An 11,962-nucleotide genomic window follows, 5' to 3' on the forward strand; every position below is an offset into this window, starting at 1 on the left:
TTTCCCTGCTTTACCCTTGTTTCTCTGATACTTTTAGCTGCCTGCTGACTTCCAGGAACGCCTGACCATGCACCTGGAGGAGTCTCCCCTCTGTCACACCTACTCTGACTCTGTCCCGACCTCTCTCATTGCCAAAGTGCTTGAAAAGCCAGATGAGGCTTGCAGCAGCAGCCAGGCCTCCCGCTCCCCCAGCCCGCAAACACAGGAACATGCCTTTATTTTGGAGAGTTTGGGTCCCGGAGAACGTTTGGGGCTACGCGGAGCCTATAAAACTGACCTGTACAGCAGTGACACAGCCCTGTATTGCCCTGATGACCGTCACCGTGAGCGGAGGCCCAGCATGGATATTCACGGCGAGAGGAAGCTCCTGTACGGGCCCCAGAACTCCACCGACAGTACTCCAGAGGAAGGTTCGGTTGGGTTGAGAGCTGGCTTCTCCCAGGAGCACTTTGCTAAGTTCCCTCCCCCACTGGGTGCAGCCTCCAGTTCTTACTCGAGTTTTAGTGGAGGGGGGTCTGAGGACAAAGGCAACGGACCGCCCAGCAGTGCAGCTTCTTCCCCCCACCATCACTCCCTCTACATGGAATGGAGGGATGCAGGGGACTATGAGAGAAAGAGTGATTCATCCTGGGAGAGGGACAGTCCACGGGGCTTTGCCAATGCTCATCCCTTCCAACAGACAGAGCTGAGCCACCATCAGAACGGCAGCTCTCCCGTCTACAGCCGTACCATGTCCTCCTGTTTCAGTGAGCCCTATGAGCCGCTCCCCCCGTCCTCCTCCCCAAGTGTCGCCTATGGAGACAGCCGTAGAGGCAGCACATTGGCCCCCGAGGAAGAGGAGCTGATTGGCCGGTGGAGACAACTTAGCGTGGAGGACTTAAGTGCTCACACCTACCGCAGCCCAGGACGGGCCTCACCTTACAGCTTCTCGGAGCAGCACTTCTCCGTCCGTCCCGCCAAGATTCGACTTGGGCCGCTCTACAGCAGTTTCCAGGAAGGGGCTGACTACTACCACCACGGAGTGGATGTCATGGACCCAGTGTGGGCAGCTGCCAGCCCCAGTCCCGAATGCAGCCCAGGGCTGCGCCAGGCTCACAGCCAAGCTCACCTGTACCGAGCTGAGGACAGTCAGGGGTCAGAGCACAGCTTGTACCACTCAGGGAGCTCTAAAGACAGGGAGGGAAATGTCGCATCTGGAGGCCAGAGCACTGATTATGTAGACCCCAGCCCCAACAGCTCCACCGAGTCTCTCCACCAGAGATCTCTGGAGATGGCCGCAGAACTGCAGCACTATCAAGTGGAGATGCACAGCGTGCCTGCACAGGTGAGCCAGTCGCCACCACCAGCCCCACCCCCTCCTCCTCCGTACAACCAAAAATTTGGCTCCCTGGGACTTTCCAGGAAGGACAGTCTGACTAAGGCGCAGCTTTATGGAACACTTCTGAACTGAAGGACTTTCCAATCAGGTTGCATCTTCAATAGTAGACACAGAGCCCTGGTTTGTTCAGCTGCACCTTCTCGTAGTGCAGCCATTTTGACGGCTTGAGTAGAAGCCAGGAGTTCTTCAGTATCATGAACATGTAACCATTGCTGATTATTTAAAAGCACTGATGGCGTGGCAGTGGATGGCAATTGTTTACATTATAAATTTCTCAAGGCAGTAAGTCAAGTTAGGGGTCAGATGTGGGGAAACAGACAAAGAGGAGCTCACAGAGTCCTTAAAACTTTTGAGAATGTGTATGTGTTAAACTACAAATGTACAAATATATACTAACTTAAAATTGAGTGATATATTTTGTATGTAGCTGTTAGCAAGAGATACATTTAAAAAACAGTGCAAAATCCTATTGGTAATCTGGAACTTGTAAATAAATTAAAAAAAACTTCCACTGCTTTATTCTAAAAACCCTGAGAGAGGTATTTTAATTGCCCCTTGACGTGCACAGAGATTTGTTTCAGCCGTTATTTTTAATCTGCTGCAACAGCGATGGCCTTGTGATGATTTACATACAAGTGTTGAAAGGAAGCGAAAAAACAAAGACAAATTAGTACCTTAAACGAACCATGAGAAACATTTGTTTTGTTTTTCCTTCTGTTAAATGGATTTGACAGTATTGATGGGAGTGTTTTATTGTTATTGATGGAACGTTTGATCTGTTTTACCAGTCAGTATTGCTTTCTTTTTTGCTCTTCTATATCCCCCAAGAGAAGTTTCCTGTCCCCTTTCTACCTCAGATTTGGATGCCCACACCCCACCAAACCACTGTAACCCCGTTTATTTCACAACGATGCATGTTTATATATTTTGGTTGTTTTGTTCGCCTAATAAAGCACAAATTATACATACAAGCTCCCAGTCTTTAATGTACACATTTGGGGATTTGAAATGCCGCTGAATAAAAGCGATATCATGTTTTAATATCTTTCACGCAGTTGCATAGCGATCGGTTGTTGTTTCAAGATAATTACATGTCTGCTGATCTGCAGTGTTCAGCTGACTGAATGAACGAGTGGAAGACCTTTCATTATTCAGACTCAGATTGCTGAGTCACTAAGTAGCTCTGCTTTTTCACTGTTGGGAAAAAAATAATTGCAAAAAATAGGTTAGTAGAGAAGGATTTTTGCCAACAAATTCAGAACAGAGAGGAAGTTTATTTGTGTTTTCCCAGGAGTCATCATCAAGAAAATACTACAGAAAAGGAAATGGATAATATTCTGTGAGTGTCTGTGATATCTAACGAACTAATTTAGAGCTACTAAGGAAAATTATATCATGGTATACTCTCCTTTGATGTATTAAAAGTGCCACGCCAAGCACTAAATAAATAGGGATTGGACAAAATACCTAAAAACAAAGAGTTTGACTGATTTTCAATTTGATCCCCATTAAACCTTGACATTGTCACCTTGGAATTTACCGGCGTGGTCATGGAAGAAAAGTACTGATGGCCAAACCAGCTCATTCAGTGTATTCATTATGTGTATTTTGGGTACATAGGTGCCTAACCTAAACCTGACCAACTGAAGCAACCTCACACACTACCCCCACAGACCTGTAAGGTAAGTGCTTCATCCACGTCTGTTCTTGTCCTGATTTGTCAATCACCAGAGTATAACCACTCTCACCAGACTCATCACACCACATCACCTTTTTCCATATCTCCAAAGTCCAGCTTTGGTGTTTCGATCGTGATTTCACAATCATTCAGGTTTTTTCCCCCGACCACATTTCTTCCTTGAAGACGATGGCATGTTAATATCATGAAGGATAGTTTTCATTTGATCGATTAACTGGGAAAAATTGATTATTCTGGTGGGAAAATGATTACTTGCAGTCCTTCTCTAAATACCCTTTGGTATCATTTGAAAACTGGTTCATTTAGCACACTTAGCAATTGAGTAAATGGTCTGGAAAGGCTCTTGAATTTATTCAAATGCCTTTGAACTTTAACTAATAAAAATGAGGTAAGAGGACTCTCAATCCATCCGCAGGAGGGAGTTGCAGCGCAGCAGCTCACCGATCGGCATCGCTAACCTTGCTGTCCTAGCAGAAAGCATTTACACTTCAAACACATCAAGATGAAGGGAACTAGATCAACTGCTATCACTCCACCACCTCGCCTTCCTCTGCACAGCAAAGCAGATGCTAAAGCATGCAAAAATTTAGCTTTCCAACACCACAGCTTGAACCTGAAACAGATACGCGTTTCACTCCAGGAGCTGCAGAGCACAAGCACTGACGGGAAAATGTGACAACTCAGCGTGGCTTTGAAGAACTCTATGAGGCGATGCACCTGAGAGTTTGCTCCTTTTGACCCGAGGATGCCTGTCTGATTAGGTCAAGACACAAAACTGTAATCTATGCATTCGATTCATTACAGAATATAGTAAATTATCAAGTTTAGAGTTAATTTTCACATCTGTTTCTATGAAATGTTTTTATCAGAGACAGGGAAATGTTCCCCCCCCCCACTGAGTCTTTCTAGGGAGTGAGGGTTTGTTTACATGCACTTATATAACCCTGCTACGGCTGTGTGCAAGCTGATTTCTTAAATGGTGTGGAAATTGGAAAGCTATTTAGCTTATTAAAAATTAGGGGAGAAGCAAACCTGGAGGGTTATTGAGACGTAAGCAGATTATTTCACATAACACTGCTTCATTGTTTTTTTAAACATCACTTTGATAGGCACACCATAAAATTAAAATCTTTATACAATCTCTAAGCATTGTGGCACTCTTGCACACACACCACTATCGCACTTCACTCTACAATATGCTCTTCAATTAATGTTCTTATCCTCAGGATGGAAATAGTTCTTTTATTTATTGCAAGTGGACGCTTGTAGAATGGTGTCTGTGGAGCTGCAAGAGATTAGCTATCAGGTCCAAGAACACTTAAGTCCACTCCCCAAACTCCATCCACAGAGCTGGACTCTGCTCAGTCAGCGAGTCCAACCATCCTCCTGCTTATGTCCCACAGTTTCTTGGCTGCCTCCTCATCTGTAGCTTTGGGTAACAGCTCCTCCTCCTCGCAGTTAGCAAAGCACTTCCCCGACACTCCTTCCACCTCTGGGGAGCAGGCCAGATAGAGAGGAGTCTGGGCCCCCTCCAATGGACTCTTGAAAAAGACCAATGAGGCAAGGTAGAACAGCGGCTTTGCCAGGAGGGGGATTTGGATGTGTCTGCCTAACCTGGTCCTCACGATCCCCGGGGTGAGAGCATTGACTGTGACCCCCGTCCCCTCGAGGCGATGGGCCAGCTCCAGCGTGAACAGAAGGTTGGCCAGTTTGCTCTGACTGTAGCAGAAGGCCTTATTGTAGTTATTTTCACTGTTCAGGTCATCGAAGTTGATGTGGCCATATTTGTAAAGTTTAGAGGAAACCACCACGATGCGGCTAGGGGCCGAAGCCTTCAGGAGGTCCAGCAGCAGGTGAGTGAGGAGGAAGTGACCCAAGTGATTCACACCGAGCTGCATCTCAAAACCTTCGTCTGTCTTTGTGTAGGGACACTGGTAAATACCGGCGTTGTTGATGAGCACATCAACCTGGGATTCCTCCTGACAACAAAGATACATTTGAAACATTTAAGACTCCAATTAAGGTTTTATTACAGCTTCTCCAGCATCCAGAGGCATTAATTGTCCATATGCATAACAAAAGATCAAATTTTAACCAAACAACTTAAATAAGTTTTTTCTTCACTTAGAATGGGGTTATGGTGTGACAATGCACACGAGCAGGGCTGGTCTGAGTATAATGAAGGCAATCAGTCTGTATTATCTTATTTAACAAAAAGTATGCATTTTTCTGACAATTTTCACTCACTTGAGAAACACAAATGCAATTTATGCTTGAATAAATAACCCCATACTCCAAAAAAGAAAGCATTACAAAATATTTTTATTACAATCTTAGTGATTCTTCTTAAGGGAAAAGCCAAAAACTTTTCATCCCTTTGTTGAGTACGACTTCTACAGGCTAAATGACCTAATTTGTAATTTCAGCTGCAAAATGAAAAAGAAAATAATTCAGATTTTTCAGAAACCATCTGAATTTTTTCACGAACTCAAATGTTAACTGAGTTATGGTCATGGTTAAGAATGCTTGTGAAATGGGCCCACCGGCAGGCCTGTGGTAAATAAAGGCTTAAGTTAATTAATATAATACCTATTTTAATAAAACTTAAAGTACAGCACATTCTGGGTTGCAGAGATCTCCCTGAGACACCCAGTGGTTATACGAGGTATCTGCCAAATTCCTAAATATATAAGTAATGTTTTACACCTAAACCTCTTTGACTTAAACTATGATGTGTACTTATAAAGACATTATACCTGAATGCTAGAAGGAAGGACAAAAATAAAGCCCCAAAGCATCTCAGTGTGTTATATAACAATACAGTTAATCCGTAACTTTAATTATAACTTCTGTAAGAAACATAGTTTAATATGAACTTTTAAATTACAGAAAAAAATAGAAACGATAAAACTTTCTAATAGCGGAGGCTATACTGAATTGTATTAGATTGTATGTCTTTATCATTTAATTATATTAATTATGGAATGGTATGCTATAATAGCCTGTGGTTACAATTTTTCTTCATCAAACTAATACAGCATTGTGAATTTACCATCTTGAGTGTCTATTACAGTACTGTGCAAAAGTGTCAAGCCACCCTTTATTTCTTAAAAGTTTGCTCTGGTGAAGAGATTTATTGAAAAATGTGTATAACATATAGAAAAACACTGTTTTATAGAGCAAAAACTGAGTTTTCACAATCCTAAAAAGCTTGAAAGTCAATATTTGGTATGACCACCTTCATTCTTAAACACAGCCTGAGCTCTCTTAGGCTAGCTTTCTTCTCATTTCTTTAGGTAGTCTTCAGGAATAGTTCACCAGGATTCTTGATGCACATTCGAAGCTCTTCTTTGGATGCTTGCTGCCTTTTGTTCTGTTCTTTGCAATAATGTTGAGGTCTGAAATTTGGGGAGCCCAGTCTGCACTGGCAGTGTGTCAGTTCTTTCCTGGATTTTTTCTCCTATTTCTTAAGTACATTATTTTATCTGCTGTAGACAGTTTTTTGGGCCCACCGCTTTTCCCCGCCACTTGTCCAGCTCCCTCAAATTTCTTAAGGACACACTGCTGAGATATGCCAAGTTTTCAACAGACAGCTCTTTGGCAATCACCTTGTTGGTACAATAATATTATTTTATGCCTGTCAAACTGTGTTATCTTTGGCATTGTTGTATATTCAACTTTAAAAATGAGAAGAAATTTTACATTTTGTTATGAAAGACTGACAGTATGTGCCATTATGTGTAGCAATAACACTGGTTCATCTCTTGAGTTAGGTGCTTTTTTTATGCTAGAATGAATGCTCTGAAAATGATCAGATACAAAGAGTGAACTGAAAATGAGTGAAAAGGCAAATCTCTAAGGAAAGACTTTCAAAGACCTTCAGAAAGCCAGGAGAATTATCAAGACCACTTTAAAAATGTCTGGCTCATTGGAGGCATAATATAAGAAAATGAGTGGTGGATCAAAATTTTGCACAGTAATCAATGTATAGGAAGCTTTTGGCTCCTCCTGTGTTTACTCTCATTTGTGACTCAATAGTCTAAGCACACAGAGTATTGTTTGTTGTATGAAATGAAAAGCCACCTGATGAAAATCTGTGATATCGGACCACATAAACAAAATACTTGAAGCCTTTCAAGGATCACTGCTACAGTTAAACAGTATCGTCTTTGCTGAAGCTTACAATATAATAGGATATTAACTCTTAACATCTGCCAGGAGACCAACACTTCTAGACTGGCCCCTGTTGGACAATAGTTTATTTGCATCTGTAACAAATATGGGTTTGGGGTCCAATACTTAATTTCAGCACCAAGGACAGTCCCCCTGGAACAATGCTCTGTTTTTTTCTGCTGAGTTGGGCTATTGAGCCCAACTCTGTGGTGCACTTTGTTCAATAACAAAGTGCACCACAGCTGGTAAATAAACTACAAACATCTACTCTCTTGCTTTGTTTGGGTTCTCATTTACCTGAGTCACCTCCTCACAGAAATTTCGGACTGATCTAAGAGAAGCCAGGTCCAGGTGTTTGATGACCACCTCCCCGTTTTCTGGTCCCGCTTGCTTCTTGATGTCCTGTGCTGCCTCCTCGGCGCTCCGCGGGTCCCGGCAAGCCATAATGACCCGGGCGCGGAGCTTCAAAAGCTCCCCGGCCAGGGCCTTCCCTATCCCGCTGTTTGCCCCGGTCACGATGACTGTCTTGCCTCGCATATTTTCTCCTGAATAACGGAGCAACTTAACGGCTTTCTGACGGGGGAATAAACGCCGCATAAGAAGCAGGACCCCACCGCCAACAACAGCGGCAATTAGCAGAGGAGCGGACATAAAAGCTGTGACGGGTGACAAGTCGCTGAGAGAAACTGTTATGTATCGACAGTAAAAGATGACCCCGGAAATGATTATAGTCTAAGATTTCACAGCCTGTCAGCCAACAACACATTTTATTTATTTATTTATATATATATATATATATATATATATATATATATATATATATATATACACACACACGTGTATTTTTAAAGCAAGCACACGACTGAACGTATTGAGTAGGCTGAAACCGTTCACACGCTAACCAAGTTAGCAACATTAGCGACTTCAAACTGTCCCATAAAATATCTTCCGGGTTATTTTCGTAACGGAACAATATAATCACGATATGCTAAACTAAACTGTACACCAGTTTGTTTTCACCGAAACAAATATAAAGTTTTTTCTAAGGATGTTTTCTATCGGCTACTACTTTTTAATTGAGCTTATAGAGGTCAGAAATAATACTTTACCTTTTTGTTTTTCGTAATGTCATTTACCGCGATATCTGTATCAGCCACTAGATGGAGCTATATGAAAAGCCAAAAAATCTACACAGACGAGATGAGACCTATTTTATTTTTCCCATATTCCCATTATTATTATTATTATTAGTAGTAGTAGTAGTATTTGTTCCAGCAGTTGAAATGATTATGAAATAACAAGTAATACAAAAATAACATATCTGGCAGATGACTCTCCACCTCACATATATGTTGTATTATAGTAGGTGATCATATGTGGTGTAAAAGATTTTCAACTTATGTCTTAGTGGAGGTGGAAAGAAACATTTTCCACCCGGGCCTGTTCAGTAAGAGGTGCAGTGGTGGTCAGGATTGTCCGTGATGGATAACTGATGACTGATGCTACTTCCTCTCCACCGCAGCTTTGATGGGTGGGTCCAGTTTGCAGCCAATTACAATTTAAGATTCAGATCTCCTGCTCTGTTTATTCAGTTTCTTAGTGTCACCAGCTCCAATGCTGCAGCCCAAGAAGACCACTGTCCTTGCCACAGCAGAGTGAATCAGAAACTTTATTGTCATTGTCATGAGAACAACGAAATTAAGAATGGTCCCCGATCATTGCATCATCCCTAGCAATATCAAAATATAAATAAAACAATAAAATTCAATAAATAAAATAGATAGAATACTTAAAATACTAATAAGATATAACAGTAAAACATTCACATACATTCCCACACACATGCTTCAGACCGTGCATAGATTAACACAAGAGTGGCGTGATGGACATTTTTTTGTAGTATTCAGATGTGTTATTGCAGTTGGATAACAGCTGTGTTTGAGTCTATTAGTCCTTGCTCTGATTGCCCTGTACCGTCTGCCTGAGGGCAACAGTTCGAACAGGGAGTGGCCAGGATGTGAGGTGTCTTTTATGATGTTTTGGGCCTTTTTAAAACAGTGGGCGTTGTGTAGAACTTCCAGTGTGGGGAGAGGGCAGCCAGTGATCTTTTGGGCGGTGTTAATGATCCCTTGGAGTGCTTTCCTCTGAGCCCCTGTGCAGCTAGTGTACCAGATGCATATGCAGTAAGTTAGAACACTCTCAATGGTGGCTCTGTAGAAGGACACCAGCAGTCTCTGTGTGATGTTATTCCTCCTGAGAATTCTCAGGAAGTACAGTCTCTGTTGGGCCTTTTTCAGCAGCTCGGAGGTGTTCACACTCCAGGAAAGGTTCTCCTCTATATTGACTCCCAGGAAGCGGAAGCTTGCCACCCTTTCTACACAGTCCCCATTTATGAATAGTGGTTGGATCTCTGCCTTTTTCCTTCTGAAGTCTATTATGAGTTCTTTGGTTTTTGAAGTGTTGAGGAGGAGGTTATTGGCCTTACACCATGACGTCAGCTGCTCCACCTCGTCTCTGTACGTAGACTCGTCTCCCTTGGAAATGAGCCCCACCACTGTGGTGTCATCTGCAAATTTCACAAAGATGTTGCTGTGGTGGCGAGGAGTGCAGTCGTGTGTGTAGAGAGAGTATCTCCATAATTTTGCTGCACGCATGGAAGGATCTCAGCCTCCTTAGGAAAGCCCCTTTTTTGTGCACTGGCTCTGTGTTGGCCTGTAGTTGGTGTGGGTGCCCAGGCCATTTTGTACAAATACAAACTTCTATAATGATACTGACAGGCTGGAGGTTTTTTCTTCATTCTTTCCTTTCTCTCTCTTTCTGTTTGAGAAACCTATATCTTTAAGTCGCAGGTAGAAGGTTGTGGGCCAGAGTTTGTTGCTGGCCTCCCTTGTCAGAGTCTCCTTTCCTGGACAGTAACTCCGTCTATCCGTCTGCAGTCTGCAGTTTGAAAACGACTTTCTGAGCCTTTCTTCCTGGATCCAGACTCTCCTGAGGAGATTCATGAATACTGCCAGCAAAACGTACCTGAGACCCGTCAAACTCTGTCCCTGCACAGCTACACTAACAGCTGTTTCAGAATCTTGCCTGCCTGCCAGTCATCCCTCCAGAAACTGTCCAAGAAACAGAGAGATAACGCCTCAGAAGCCATTTAAAAATCTTACAAAATAACTTCGTTCACTGAAACCGTACCAAGCAAGCATACTCTACCAGTTGACCAGCTTCTTAATATAACACAAATACACATTAGAGTATGAGTGCAGATTTTCAGTATATAAGTGGTAACAATGTTTCAATCCTGTTACGGCCGAGACCGTTTCAGACGAGTGACAGGACTCAAACGCAAGACGCCGAACAGCTCGTAAGTATATTTTAAGAATAATGTTTAATGTTTACACAAAATATTCATAAACAAAAGGTGAGCGTAGACGTTAAACTAAATAACGATCTGGTCCGGGTCAGAGAGGACAGCTATTCCGGGGATTGGACTGGAAAGCAAGTCACAAAGGGTCCAGGAAAAGGTCGGGGTCACTGTAACAGAATGCAGATGTTCAAACATAGATAAGGAGGCATATGAATATGTTGTTTGGCTCAGAATCCTCCTTCGTACTGCGTACTTGCCAACGGAGGTCGGAGATGACATAGAGGGGTGAGTAGTCCGGGTGTGTAAATCCAAAAACTCCTGGCGTGGAGGCAGAGAGGCAGGTAGGTAATTTTGGTAATAGCCTGAGGGACTGCCAGAAGGTCCAGCATCCAAGTAGAAGCTCTTCGCCAGGGGTTGACAGTTAGGTGTAGCTGAAAAAGGAGGCGCACAAAAAACAAACATACAGTGAGGCAAGGTGATTCAAAAAAACACGTAGGGAATTTATGGTGGTGGCCTGCACTGACTGATGTTTAGCAGAGAATCTGGCGAAGAGAGATTGAGAACGCTGGCCTTATGAGTCCCCGGCTAATTACCCACAGATGTAAGCGATCAGCAAAAACACTGAGGCCCCTCCCAGGGGTGGAGACGCCGGCTCGGAGGGAGACACACTGGCACACACCCGGACCATGACAAATCCTTTACAAAAACACACACTACTCACACAGAACTTCATCTTTTGGGCCCTGCACAGCTCAAAGCCAAAGTCATGGTTGGTACATTTATCCTGCTTCCTACTCTGTTTTCTCTTTGGAGCTCTACATTTTTGCTCTGGCTCATTAAACACAATTTATAATGCTGCTGTGCCGACAAACTGCTCTGTAAGGACAATTACAGAAAAACAAAGTGTTGCATAGTTGACGTCAACACACACATTTTCCACAAATGACAGACAGCAAGGTCAGAAAATAAAAGTAAACTGTTTTGCCTAGAAATTGCATGTATCATTAATATTCAGTGGAGTGGGAAATGACTGACTACCGAACTAACATTTTTAAGTGATGGCTATTGGGAATGTTAATGTGTTTTTCATTGAACCTGTCAGTAAAGAATGTCATAATTATTTTTTTTCCCCTCAGTTTTACTTGTTATAATTAAATTTTCTTGCCCTTTGACAGTTGGAATGAGCTCCTCCCTACCTTGAATCGGTTAAGCATAAAAAAATGGATGGATTAAATTTTCAGCGAAATATGTTTCGACCATTAGATGGAACTATATGAGCGCAAAACAAGAAAAAGTGACTGATAAGAGAGCTCGAGCTTCATATTTCTTGTTGAAAAATATTTCTTGTTGG

General features: G+C 42.7%; 2 protein-coding genes across 7 annotated transcripts in view; one reads left to right on the plus strand and one right to left on the minus strand.

Annotated features, from left to right (window-relative positions):
• si:dkey-174m14.3 (brain-enriched guanylate kinase-associated protein) overlaps nt 1-2,349 on the plus strand; it is a 39,401-nt gene extending 37,052 nt beyond the window's left edge. For all 6 annotated transcript variants that reach the window (XM_004550474.4, XM_076874002.1, XM_076874001.1 and 3 more), the window contains one exon: nt 38-2,349. In XM_004550474.4, the coding sequence (XP_004550531.1) occupies nt 38-1,450 (1,413 nt within the window). In that variant the 3' untranslated portion in view covers nt 1,451-2,349. The remainder of the gene's footprint in view (nt 1-37) is intronic.
• A 283-nt stretch (nt 2,350-2,632) lies between these two features.
• On the minus strand, nt 2,633-7,993 carry rdh14b (retinol dehydrogenase 14b). The gene is made up of 2 exons (XM_004550476.3): nt 7,548-7,993; nt 2,633-5,056 (listed from the first exon to the last, which is right to left on the minus strand). Exons 1-2 carry the CDS (start codon nt 7,899-7,901, stop codon nt 4,439-4,441), a joined length of 972 nt encoding a protein of 323 aa, XP_004550533.3. The 5' UTR covers nt 7,902-7,993; the 3' UTR covers nt 2,633-4,438.
• Nucleotides 7,994-11,962: the final 3,969 nt, after the last annotated feature.

This window comes from Maylandia zebra, linkage group LG15 (genome assembly GCF_041146795.1).
Source record: "Maylandia zebra isolate NMK-2024a linkage group LG15, Mzebra_GT3a, whole genome shotgun sequence".
Lineage (NCBI taxonomy): Eukaryota > Metazoa > Chordata > Actinopteri > Cichliformes > Cichlidae > Maylandia > Maylandia zebra.

Excerpts from the sequence above, each read along its gene's own strand:
- rdh14b (XM_004550476.3), bottom strand. The coding sequence starts at position 7,901 with ATGTCCGCTCCTCTGCTAATTGCCGCTGTTGTTGGCGGTGGGGTCCTG. Across the intron at positions 5,057-7,547 it reads TCTGTGAGGAGGTGACTCAG|GAGGAATCCCAGGTTGATGT; the intron begins GTAAATGAGAAC and ends CTTTGTTGTCAG.